Source organism: Phocoena phocoena, chromosome 3, assembly GCF_963924675.1.
Source record: "Phocoena phocoena chromosome 3, mPhoPho1.1, whole genome shotgun sequence".
In the NCBI taxonomy this organism is placed as follows: Eukaryota; Metazoa; Chordata; class Mammalia; order Artiodactyla; family Phocoenidae; genus Phocoena; species Phocoena phocoena.
Window position 1 is genome coordinate 162,147,343 of NC_089221.1, and position 12,100 is coordinate 162,159,442.

General features: G+C 62.5%; 1 protein-coding gene across 2 annotated transcripts in view; it reads left to right on the plus strand.

Moving 5' to 3' along the window:
• Positions 1-7,132, plus strand: part of CRTC1 (CREB regulated transcription coactivator 1) — a 73,861-nt gene extending 66,729 nt beyond the window's left edge. For both annotated transcript variants that reach the window (XM_065874360.1, XM_065874361.1), the window contains 4 exons: positions 1,211-1,315; positions 4,761-4,847; positions 5,476-5,656; positions 6,921-7,132. In XM_065874360.1, the coding sequence (XP_065730432.1) occupies positions 1,211-1,315; positions 4,761-4,847; positions 5,476-5,656; positions 6,921-7,132 (585 nt within the window). The remainder of the gene's footprint in view (positions 1-1,210; positions 1,316-4,760; positions 4,848-5,475; positions 5,657-6,920) is intronic.
• Positions 7,133-12,100: the final 4,968 nt, after the last annotated feature.

Here is a 12,100-nt window from a genome sequence, read left to right on the forward strand (position 1 = left end):
CCTCAGAGGGCAGACCTCAGGGGTCCCCTTGGACGGGACTGCACCCAAGCCTTGCCTTGGGCAGAAACACAGCAGGTATGGAGGTGGCTCTGACAGTGGGGCTGCCTGGGGCACCCAGTTCCATGACGCCCTGCCATGGCAGTGCCTCTCTGTGGACCTGGGGGGACATAGGAGACGTGGGCTATCCAGGCCAGGCTCTCGGGTCAGGGCGCTGTTGTCGGGCAACCCCCTCCCCTCCCGTGGGAGGGGTGGCTCCCTCAGGGCTCAGGTTCCAGTGGCCTCCTCTGTGAGTTTCTGTAGATCCACCCAAGCGAGGAGAATGTCCCTCTGGTCATTTTCCTCTCTCCAACCCGAAGAAGGCCTGAGCTGGTCATTGCCAAGTGACCACGCTGATGTCTCTGACACCCACACCCTCCTGCACGAGCCCCCTGCCCCATCTGGGCTCAACCGCCATCCCAAACTGCTCAGAACAGGCCGCTGAGGAAATGAAGGAGACATAGCACTTAAGGAGCCCTGGGCCGGCCGGCTGGGTCTCACTGAACAAGCTCAGAGAGGTCAGGCAGCTTGCCCAGAGGCACACAGCAGGGCCTCACTGGTTAGGACCAGAGCAGGGTCTAAATCCAGGTCCTGGCCGAGCTCGTCCTGCCCCCCAGGAGTCTGATAAGAAGCCAAGACCCTTTGTCATTCGAGTGAGGAGGTGGCCGTCCTTTGGAAGTCTGTGGGCGGACTTGTCCCAGGCAATACCAGTGGTAGTGACTACCCGGCGCCAGGAGCCCTGCAGTGTGCCCCAGGTGGCCTTGGCTGTCAGCCCGAGGGCATCTGACCGGCCCTGGCCTTCCCTGCCCTTGCGGGTGTGCGTGTTCACACGTGTGCGGCTGTGTGCACACGTACGTGGGTGTGGTGTGCGTTCGTGTGAGTGCTCTAAAACCTGCTGAGTAGAACTGATCCCTCCGCCCCTCCCCAGCCCCCCAGGGCGATTCTGTGAGGCTGGGTTCCAGGCTCTCTGACAGAATGCCCCCACCCTTCCCAGAGTTGGGTTTGGAGTTAGGGCCCCTTGAGGCCCTGGGCTCAGGTGCCCTCCTGCAGGTGCCCTGGGTATTCAGCTCACCTGAGGGATGGGGGCCCTGCCGGGGGTGTCAGCAGCGAACAGCCAGTCCCGGGAAGCCAGGCCCGGGGCCCCGCGAGCATCCTGACCTGTCTGTCGTCACAGGCGCCGGCTCTGCAGCAGTACCGTACTAGTGCTGGCTCCCCAGCCAACCAGTCTCCCACCTCACCCGTCTCCAATCAAGGCTTCTCCCCCGGGAGCTCCCCGCAAGTAAGGGACGCCGCCTCCCCTCCCCGGCCTCCCCCACGTGTCCCCCATCCACCTGTCTGTCCGCCGTCTGTGCTTCCCGTCTCACTCCACCCCATCTTGTTCGCTCCACCGGGGTGGGGACCGGTGAGGGGTAGCCACCCTGGGCAGTGGCCAAGGAGAAGGCACCCTCTCCCGGAGCTGTCACATTCCCTCGGCGCCTCTGTGGTCCACGCCAAGCCCCGAGTGGGGTTGGCGGGCTCCCCATTCGCATCGGTGACGTTGGTGTCGCCTTCGCCCCAGCTCTTCACCCCGTGGCTGGGATGCCGAGCCCAGTGTGCGGCTCAGAGCAGGCATCGAGCAGCCCGTGCACCCGTCCCCGCCCACGTCTGCCCGCCCTGAGGCCTCCTGCTTCCAGGCTTCTGGAGGTGGAGGCGTGCTCCCCCTGCGTCAGGGGGCAGCTGAGGTGGCGGCCAGCGTGTGATGGGGGCTCTGACTCTTCAGCCCCCTCTGCCCCTTAGGATGGCGTGTCTCTCGCCTTCAGACCCCCAGCACAGGAAGCAGCCCCTCCAGTGTCTTCGTCCTCTTCCCACAGATGAGACTGAGGCTTGCCCCAGGCGACAGGCAGGGCTAGATCATGTCTATCAGACTCAGGTTTTCCCTCCATACCAGGCACCACAGGACCCCGATCTCTGACACAGACACACACACACACACCCCTTCCAGGTTCCTCAGAATCCCTCTTGGCTCTGCTCCATCCATGGGTGCATTCTGTCTCGAACCTTCCATCAGGGGAGAAGGGGTTCCTGCAAAACTGACATCCAGGCCCCAGACTTCTTGCTGTAGCAGCAGAGCCTCCCCAGGACCCCACCACCCCATCCCCAGGCTGAGAAACCTCAGGAGCTGCCGCAGTGCCCAAGACCCTGAAGTCTCCTTCTCAGCCAGGGGAAGATAGGGCCTCACTTCCTGGGTAGAGCAGGGGGAGGAGCTGTTCCTCCAGGCAGGACGTGGGCTCCCTTGTCCCCGGCGACATGCCCCGCTGTCCATCTCCCAGGCTCGCAGCAACGCACCCCGAGCCAGGCCCTGTGTGTCAGGACAGTAGACCTAGTCCTCAGGGGACCTGAGGCTGTTCTCATGGCTCACTGATACAGGAGGGGCGCTCCCTCCGCCACCCACGGCAGCCAGGGGTCCCTCTGGGACTGTTGGCGTGCAGCCCCCCACTCCGCAGAAGGCAGGGAAGGTGCAGTGAGCTCGGGGCCGGCCGGGGGTCAGCCTGGTTGTCTGCATGCTCTCCGTCCATCCCTGTCGGCTCTGAGCTCTCGCGGCTGGTCTCGTCACGTGGTGCCGAGGGGACGCGGGAGTGGGAGAAGTTGGTCCGGGCAGGGGAAGCGATAGGGGGCGCCTGCCCGAAGTGGGCAGCCCTGCCTGGGGCTGGTGTACGTGAGGCAGGACAGGAATTTAAGGGTGGAGCAGATCGCTCTCAGGAGAGGTTCTCCTGCACCAAAGTGGGCCATTCTGAGCGGAAAGCATGTCGCTGTCTCATCAAGCCCGTGTCTGTGTGTCGGTTTGTCCGTCCGTCAATTGGGCACTGGCCAGGGAGGCAGGCTGCTCACTCAGATGTGAGGACGGGGCCGGCAGGCTGTCTGGCCCCAACCAGGGGCTCGCTTGGGGGCAAACCATGGTTTCCCACTGCAGCTGGATCTCTGGGGACATACTCATCAGCCCCATGGGCCTGGGTCACCCCACGCCTCCCCGGCCCAGCCAGCATCTCCCCTGGACGCACGAGGCAGCCGCCTTGCCCCACTTGGCCCCAAGCGGATGTCGCGTGTGTCCGGCTGCACCCTGAAGCTTAGGCAGCTAGAATTGGCTCCTTTGTGCTGCCCCCTCCAGCCCCAGCCCTTCCATTCTGGGCAGACCTTTCTGGCAAACCCTCATGGTAGCTTCACAAGAGAAACCATATCTGGGGTCTCCTGTGTGTGCCGGACCTCTCTGGGGTCAAGGCCATGGGGACAGGGTCAGGTGCCCCAGAACAGCTTGCCCCCGGCCTCAGCCAAGGCCATCATCTGCCCCCTTCACAGGTAAACCCAGCAACCTCACAGCCCCCTTTTCCAAACCTGAAGCTGGCGATTTTTAGGGCAAATGTGGCCTTTTTGCCACATTGTCTTTTTTGCTTCTTACTCCTTTCGCATTTTTAACTCTTTCCTGGTGTTTGAATGGAATGTGCATCCCCAGGAGCCACCGCACCAGCCGGAGTGACTGTCCCTTTCTGCGGTCAGTCCACTGAACACCCGGAGCGGCTGGGGGCTTTGTGGCCAACTCCTCTCTGGGATGGAGGCCTGAGAGTCAAGCTTTGGCAGTTGTCAGAGAACGCGGGGGCCTTTCTAGAATAGAGAGCTCAAAGCGGGGGGGTCCAGGGCCTGTGGTCCGTGAAGACTCTGACCTGGAAACGGCCGCAGGGGAGCGACTTCTGCAGGGCCACCCTGTTCTACAGAGGAGGAAACAGGCCAGAGCTCCCAGCCTCGGGGACGCCGAGGGCCCTGGGCGGGGCATCTGTTTCCCCAGGTCTGTTGCCTCCGGTGTGACTTGGCGACACACACGGCCATCCCTTTCCTCCCTTCCACATCCCGCCAGACTCTGTCCTGCCATCTCCCTGGCAGCATCTTGAGAATGGGCGGGAGCTCCACAGTCCTATTCTTGGCATCTCCACTGCCTCAGAGGATCCCCAGCCCCCTGCTCCTCTCCCAGGGGCAGCCCCCATCCCTCTGCCCCAGCTGGCATTGGGCAAACAGGAGTGGGACTGCCTGCCATCCCCCAGGCCCCAGGGCCTCACGGGCAGGCAGGCAGCCGCGGCTGGACAGGTGGGCAGGGGCTTTCCGTGTACCTGTCCCGTGCTCACTCTGTGCACCCTTCCTGCCCACGTGTGTGTGGCCGGCTGCCTGCCCCGCGTCTCCCATGTCTGACAAGGTACGCATCCCACCCTGAACACCCAGAGTATCTCCCGCCTTGCCCCACTCACACACTTTCCTCTGGGGCCTGTCAGGTGGGGTTTCCGGTGTGGCCCCTCGTCTTCCATCTGACGACAGCAGGTTCACCCACACCTGAGCTTAAGGGGAGGAGATGGGATGGCACTTTGGGAGAAGTTGGGCGGCAGAGGCCCCCTCCCCAGGAGCAGGTGGTGGAAAGGAGCAATCGTCCCGAGAGTAGGGGTGCACCCCTCCACCCCAGTGGGTGTGGGCTATCCCAGGAGCCCTGAGATAGACGTCATCAGCCTCTCATGTCCTGAGCATCTTCCAGGAAGTTCCAGAGGCCTCCCTCCTCTCCCAGCCCAGGCCGGTGGTGAGGTCCTGGGAGAAGGGTATGGGTGCAGCCAGCCTGTGGGAGCACCGCCCCCCCACCCACGCCACAGCAGCCTCACCCCCTGCCTGGTTTTGGGAACTCTGACGACAGTGGGCCTCTCTTCTGTCTGCAGCACTCCTCCGCCCTGGGCGGCGTGTTTGGGGACTCATACTACGAGCAGCAGATGGCGGCCAGGCAGGCCAATGCTCTGTCCCACCAGGTGAGCAGGCACCCGCCGCAGACGCTCGCCAGGCCCCGCCCGCTCCTCTGTGTGAGCTGCTCAGCCTCTCCAGTCTCCGGACTGCAGAGACCCAGGCCCTGGAGGGGGTGGCTTGGCTTGGCCTCTGCTGGCGTTTGCACCCTGCCCGCAGAACGAGGCCGCCAGCGAAGGGGGAGGAAGGGTAGGCGGTGAACGCTGGTAGGGACGGGCAGTGGCTGTTACAGCGGTGCCTCGGTGTGGGCCGTGCACGTGGGTTTGCCGGGAGGTTGCAGTGGCTTTGCGTGAAGGCCGGGATTGGGGGCGTGTGGGCACGGGAAGGGTTGGCTGCAGCCTGGAGCTGTTCACTCACTCACTTATCCATCCATCCATCCACCCATCCATCCATCCATCCAGCAAGCTCTGAGGGGGCCGTGTGCCGGCAGGCCCAGGCAGGTTCGGAGATGGGGAGACCCCAAGGCAGAGGGACTCATGCTTGGCAGCCCCAAGTGTACCTTGGCACGGGTGCTGGCCGTCCTGTAGGGGAGGAGGTGCTGGCGGTCGCAGGCAGGCCGGCCAGCCAACCACGGCCGGGGCCCCAGGGTGGCCAGCTCGGGGGGCTGGCCTCACACCTGTATGCTTCCTGTCCCAGCTGGAGCAGTTCAACATGATAGAGAATGCCATCAGCTCCAGCAGCCTGTACAGCCCGGGCTCGACACTCAACTACTCACAGGCGGCCATGATGGGCCTCACGGGCAGCCACGGGAGCCTGCCGGACACACAGCAGCTCAGCTTCCCCAGCCACGGCAGCATCCCCAATATCATCCTCACAGGTGAGAGGCCGGGGGAGATGGAGTCCCTGCCCTGCGGGGTGAGGCGCGACGGGGCTGAGGTGTCCCTGCCCAAGGAGGCCAGAACCCACCGACCTCGGCTCACTGCTGGGCTTACAGGACACAGGCTGGGGAGACGCACACTGGACCCTGGACCAGGTGTCCGGTGTCCCAGGCTCAAGGGTGAGAACAGGATGAAACCGGTCTCTCACCTAGCCCTTCACCTCCTGCCCAGTCCCCTGAACCCCAACATGCCGGGGATGCATGTGACTGTGGGGTGGGCCCTGCCTGCTGGGGCCTGTCCCGTGCAGCTGACGGACACGTCAGAGCTCGCGCATGCCGCGTCGGGCCGCCCCGAGCGGCCTGAGCACAGTGCCCAGGCACCCAGGCTTGCGCACGCTCATGTTGAGTGAGTCTTCTCCCAGCAGAGCTCAGACGCTGCAGTCCCCCACCCCCACCCCTCGTCATGCCCCTGAAGGTTCTAGGTTTTATCAAAGACGGAGGCGGTTTCCTCATAAGCCAGGGCTGTCGGGGAATTGAGGGTGAGACCCTCTCAGCAGTCCCCACTGACATCTCTAGGATGGAAGGGGTTCCTGCCCAGAGCTCCCCACAGCCGGAGTGCAGACCCAGTGCCTCCTCCCCGCCCCAAGGGTCTGCAGGAGATGCTCTGGTTGTAGAAGCCTTGGCCTTGGAGGTTGTGTGAGAAGGATCAGGCCTCTGTGATTGTCCAACAGCCCAGGAAGAACGAAACTTTCATATATGTTTCCCAGATTGGGAAACTGAGGCCCGGGATCTCACCACAAGTAGAGGAAGGAGCCCAGGTGTGAACCTGGGTCTCTGCAGGGAAACCCGGGCTTCCCTCCAACCCACAGGGAGGCCCCTGATGCACATGGAGCAGACTGCCTGGCAGAACCTGGCAGAGACTGAGAGGCCCCTGCTCCCTCCAGGTCACACTGAAGTCTGTGTCGCAGCCCTCATCCCAGGGCTTTCCGGCCCTGGTCCCCCGACGTCTGGGTTGGGACTGTCCTGTGTGCTATGGGGTGTTGAGCAGCATCCCTGGCCTCCACCCACCTGATACCAGTAGCATTCCCTCCAGTCGTGACAACTAAAAATGTCCCCAGACATCGCAAATGTCCTTTGGGGAACACACTACTCAGGTGAGCTCCCTGGTATGGCCTGAGAATTGATGGGAGCCATGGAGGCGCAGAGTCGGGGTGCGGGGAGTCAGGGCCAAGCTGAGCCTTTTGTGTGTACCCCCCACCCCCAGTGACAGGAGAGTCCCCTCCCAGCCTCTCTAAAGAACTGACCAGCACGCTGGCCGGGGTCGGTGACGTCAGCTTCGATTCTGACAACCAGTTCCCCTTGGACGAACTCAAGATTGACCCCCTGACCCTGGACGGACTGCACATGCTCAATGACCCAGACATGGTCCTGGCCGACCCGGCCACCGAGGACACCTTCCGGATGGACCGTCTGTGAGCCGCACGCCCGGCACACGGCCGCCCAGCCCCTGGCTCCGTCACCCCACCGGTCAGTGGTCCCCACGGCGTCTCCCCAAGCCTGGGGACGGTGGCGCTCCGTCCCTCGCAAACGGCCGAGCTTGTGATTCTGAGCTTGCAATGCCGCCAAGCGCCCCAGCCCACCCGCCCGCCCACCCCGGTTGTGCACCTCCCGCGTGAGGCCGCGTGTCGTCGCCCCCGCGGACCCTCCCGCCCTGCTCTCTCGTCCCCCTGTAAGATGCGGAAAGCGTGCTGGGCAGGGCCGCCGGCCTCGGGGGGGCGCCGTGCTCTGCGACGGTGGTGGGATGAGGTGCATCTTGCGACTGTTGTCCAGCTCTCACTGCCTTCCTTTGTCCCCGGTCCCCCCACCCACCCACGCCCCCAGCCCTTGGTTAGGTAGCGAGCCAGCCCCACCCCGCCGAAAGGAGAAGGCGCCGGGGGCGGGGGGTGGGCGGACATGAAGCGGAAATAAACACTATTTGGACTGCCGTCTTTTATATTTCTGAGCACACACAGAACACTAGACTCCATCCCACGGAGGTGGGATGCGAACATGTGAACGGAGCATGCGAAGCAGCTACATCTCCCCCGGGGGCCAGTAGGGAAGCCCATGCCCCCGCCTCGCCACCCCCAGCTGGGCCCCTCGGTGGCCACCTTTGCTGTGAAATCCCCACCCAGGCCTGTCGGGGATGCACGTGGAGGCGGGGATTATTTCTAGGGGGTTTTGCGACTTGTTTCCTCTTTCTTTCTCTGTACCGTGGTCACTGTTACTATTATTTAAAGAATGGCCGGGGGTGGGGGGGGTGCGGGTGGAGGCGGCCGGGGCATTTTTTTGGTTTGTTTCTTTCGGTTTGTATTTACGTTTTGGTTGTAGATGAATAACTGACTCCTTCAAGCCAACACTTGCCTGAGAGCATGTTTTTATTCTAGAAACCCAGCGTTATAATATTTGTAAGCTAACTGGAAGTGGTCTGCTGCCTGCCCGGGTCTGAGCTGTACCTCCGGCCTTTTTACTTTTGCTCCGTTATCCCAAAACAGAAGGACATGAGGTTGGGCTGGGCTCGCTGGCCTGGGTGGGCACTCTGGCAGAAGCTGGCAGCAGCGGCCAGAGGGGCCTCTGCTCTGATCCCTACCGGACTTCTGGGAAGGAGCCCCGGCTTCCATCAGGGGTCTTGTGAAGACCCAGCTCTGCCCGGCCTTCCCAAAGGTGCCAGCCAGTCCTCAGGGCAGGCCTGTCCTAGACCCCGTGGCTGGCGGCAGCAGCCGCGGCCCCTCTGTTCTGAGATGCCCCAGAGACGAGCCTGTCCTCAGCACCCCCATCCCGAGGTCCAGCCGACATTCATCCCCTCCCACCATCCCGCCATCTCTTTCGTAGCCCTTCCTGGCAGGGCTGGATTTGGAGGCAAAGAGCAGTGTGCAGCTGGCTTTGTGTTCTGTCAGTTGCGTTGGAATAGGAACGTCTGTTTCATTCCCTCCGACATCGCATCTCGAGTTCTTACTCGCTCCTCCGCCTGCCAGCAGGGCTGGCACCTCCTGCCTGGTGCGTTTCCGCCTCCGTCGGCGTCTTGGGAGCGCCCGCCTCTATCTGTGGGAGCCAGATTTGATCCTAGCGACCATCCCTCTCTCTCGTTCCCTGGCCGGGCTCTTAGCACGTGGCCAAGTGGCCGCGTGGCCCCACAGACGGGAAGCCCCCTGTCCTCGGTCACTTGGCCTCCGCCGCTGTTGTCTGGACTGGAGTTAGGTTTAGTGTCAGTCCATCCAGGTCAAGGGCCCGTCTTCTTTCCAGGGCTGGGGGCAAAGAGTTGAGGACTCTTTCTTTTTTTAAAGAAAAACTACATGTATGTACATAGAAGGGTTTGATTACCATTAGACTTGTATGTAGAACTTTTTTTAAAAAATGGCCTTAATAAAATTACAAGCAACCTTCCTGGATGCAATTTTCAAACAAGGAGTTGGGGACCCCGTGAGGGAGCCCCGTCAGCCCACATTTCCCATCTGCCCAGCAGTGGGTTCTTGGTGCAGATGGGCAGGGAAGGAGGGACTGTCCAGCCCCATGGCCCGTTTCTAGCATCCCTAGGCCAGGAGCACAGGTGACACTGTGTTAACACGGCAGCCTCAGCCCACGAGGGGCGTAGGTGCAGAGCTTTCCCAGGGAGGGGATCCAGCCAGGAGCCAGCGGGCAGGCGTCCTCAAAGGGTTCACTGCCCCCTCCTGGGCCTGGGCAGGCCTCTGGGGGTCTACAACAGGGGATTTGGGGTTTTTTCTTAAATATCATTTCTCTACTAAATATTGAATATGAGTTGCCAAGACTTTTAGAAACAGGACAGCTTAAGGGAATCAGCCCTTTGACTTGTGACGTGAAAATACTGTGATTTCAGACGAGCTGCGCCGTGAGGGGTGAGCTGGAGCCCCTGCGTCGTGTATATAGACCCGCTCGCTGTGGCCGAGCCCCCCTCAGCTGTGCAAACCTTTCCTCTGGGAGCGTGAGCCAACCAGCGTGTCCCCACCTGCCTCAGTTTACCCTCTGTCTTCTGAGCCCCCAGGGTGGTAAATTTGTTCCCCCGTGAGGCTCCATGGGCCGAGGATGAGACCTGGGGTCAACCTGTCTCTGTGTCCCCCAGAGAAGAGAGTTCATGCCCCTGGTCCCCACCCTCCGCCTGTCAGCATCACCCCCTGCAGTGCCCAGGGTTGACTTGGGGAAGGAGGAGTCTCATTGGGGTCACATCCCTGTCACAGGTACCCGTGAGGACCTCCCCCCGCACCGTGCCCTTAGCAGAGGGAAGACAGGCAGCACTGTTTGGGGTACCCTGCAGCCCCCCCGCCCCCCCGCTTTCCTTGCACGCCTTGCTTCCCCCCAGCGCTCTTCCGGGCAAGAAGGGTAGGGGCCAGTCCCCTGGGGCAGGGGGCCCTGAGGCCCTCAGTGGAAAGCTCAGGGAGCAGGTCGATGCTTCAGCAAAATTTGGAGGCCCACGGCCAGCGGTATCCAAAAACCAGTCAGGCTTCCCTGTGGGGACAAGTACACAGCAGAAGGGACCCTAATTGCGTTGGGTCCAGCCCCCAACCCCAGTGTGGTCCACGGAGTTCCCTGGGACCAGGCCTGCGAGGCTGGAAGGCAAGGGCAGGTGTGTGTGTTTGCAGCCCTTTCCCCAGCAACGCCTCCATTCACTGGGAGTGCTTGGCCGGCCTTTGCAGCCTGTGTGCTGTTATCTCCTTGTGGCTGTTGAGGGCTGGGCAGGAGGGTTCTGACGTCGTAGGTGTGTTTGACCAGATTTCTTCAGGCGGCCGACCTCCCAGGAGGGCGGCCAGCCAAGTGGGCCCATCGTGAGGCCTGTGTGTCACAGTGGCGCGGGCAAGGACAGCTGTCCATCTGTCCGTCCATCAGATGCTGTGAGACTCCTGCGTGGAGGGCGAGACGTCCCGTGTCGTCCATCCATCCTGCTGGGGTGGGTGTCCAGTTTGGGGGCTGCGTGCATGCTGGGTGCTGGCCACGGCCTGGTCACAGGGGACGGGAGTAGGTACGAGGCCCATGGAGGTGCTGGGTGGGACTCAAGCAGCAGGGGTGACCCCCCTCTGTCCAGCCTCCTGGGCCTAATGAGCCCCCATGATCACCTTCTCCTAGAGAAAACTTTGTTGACCTGGAGGCCTCCAGGCAGCTGAGAACGCCTGGGATGGTACACCCCTCCCCAGACCTCCACATCTCAGCCCACCCTGAGCTAGTTCATAACCAAACTTGCTGCCGAACCCCTGCCCCCAACGGGATTCTGAGTCTTCTGCATTTCCAAAGAAGGCATCCCCACCCCAGGGTGCAGGCTGGGTATGGTGAGGCCTGGTGGGGTCAGGAGACCCCCGCCCCAGCCCTGACACAGCAGTAGCAGCACCCATCACCCTCACTGGGTTCTGAGGGAGCCGTAGTCAGAGTCCTCAGGGTGCCTGCCCTTGGCGTAGTGTTGGGGCACAGGGGTGCAAGGTCAAGGGTACCTGCTGCTCTTGGGCCTGGCCTACCACCCCTGCAGGTGACGCTTCAGGTGAGGGAGCTGTGGCCACCTGAGCTCCACGCCCCCCCCCCCCACGTGACCTGAAGAGCTGGGGGAGGATTTGGCACCTCGCCTACCCTGGGAGGCCTGCCTGGGGTGAGTGGGCAGACAGGTCTGTTTCTGCCCGAGTTCTCTGTGGACGCTGGGCCCCCATCCCCTGGGGGGTCTCACATCATATGACAGGGGTCCTTGGGACATTCCTTTGTCAGGCCCTGCCCGGCCAGCTTGGCCTGAACCGACTCTTTTTGGCTTCCTCGGCTTTTGGGGGTCCTGGCTGCGTGGGGCTCAGGCACCTCTCCTAACCGTTGGTGTGCCACGGGTGGCTGGCCACAGACAAGAGTTCTACCCCAATGGAGGTGGGGTGACCTGCACCCCCAGGCCTGGGCGCTGGGGTACTCCTGGAGGTGCCGGCGGGCAGACAAGACCCTTGTGACCCGGGCCTCAGTTCCCTCTTGTCATTAGCTCAGGCCCACGGGTCTCAGGGCCCCAGGCTCATCCCAGGCAGGGGCTGGACGTCAGGGACTGGTTCCAGACAGCTCCCTCTGCCTTCTGCCCTCCTGGCCAGTGCCCAGCACCCTGTCCCGAGGAGCCAGTGACACTTGGGTTGCCCCCATCTTGCAGGGTTGTGGAATTTGGGGGTAATCGATGCCCAGCCTGTCATTTCTGACCTCCTGCCAACCGGGGACAAGGGGACACAGCTGTGGCATTTGCTACCAGACTCCGGAAGGGAGGGCTTTGGCAGTCAAGGTCCACTGACCCCGCCATGCCCTCCGTTGGAAACTGCCCCTGCCCCTCCAGGGACTGGGCACTGATATATGCAAACCTGCCAGTCCAAGCCCTGTCCCACTCATGTCCCTCTTTCCCCCAGGCTGGCTCTGCCCCCACCCCCAGCATGTACATTGTGCCGTAGATGT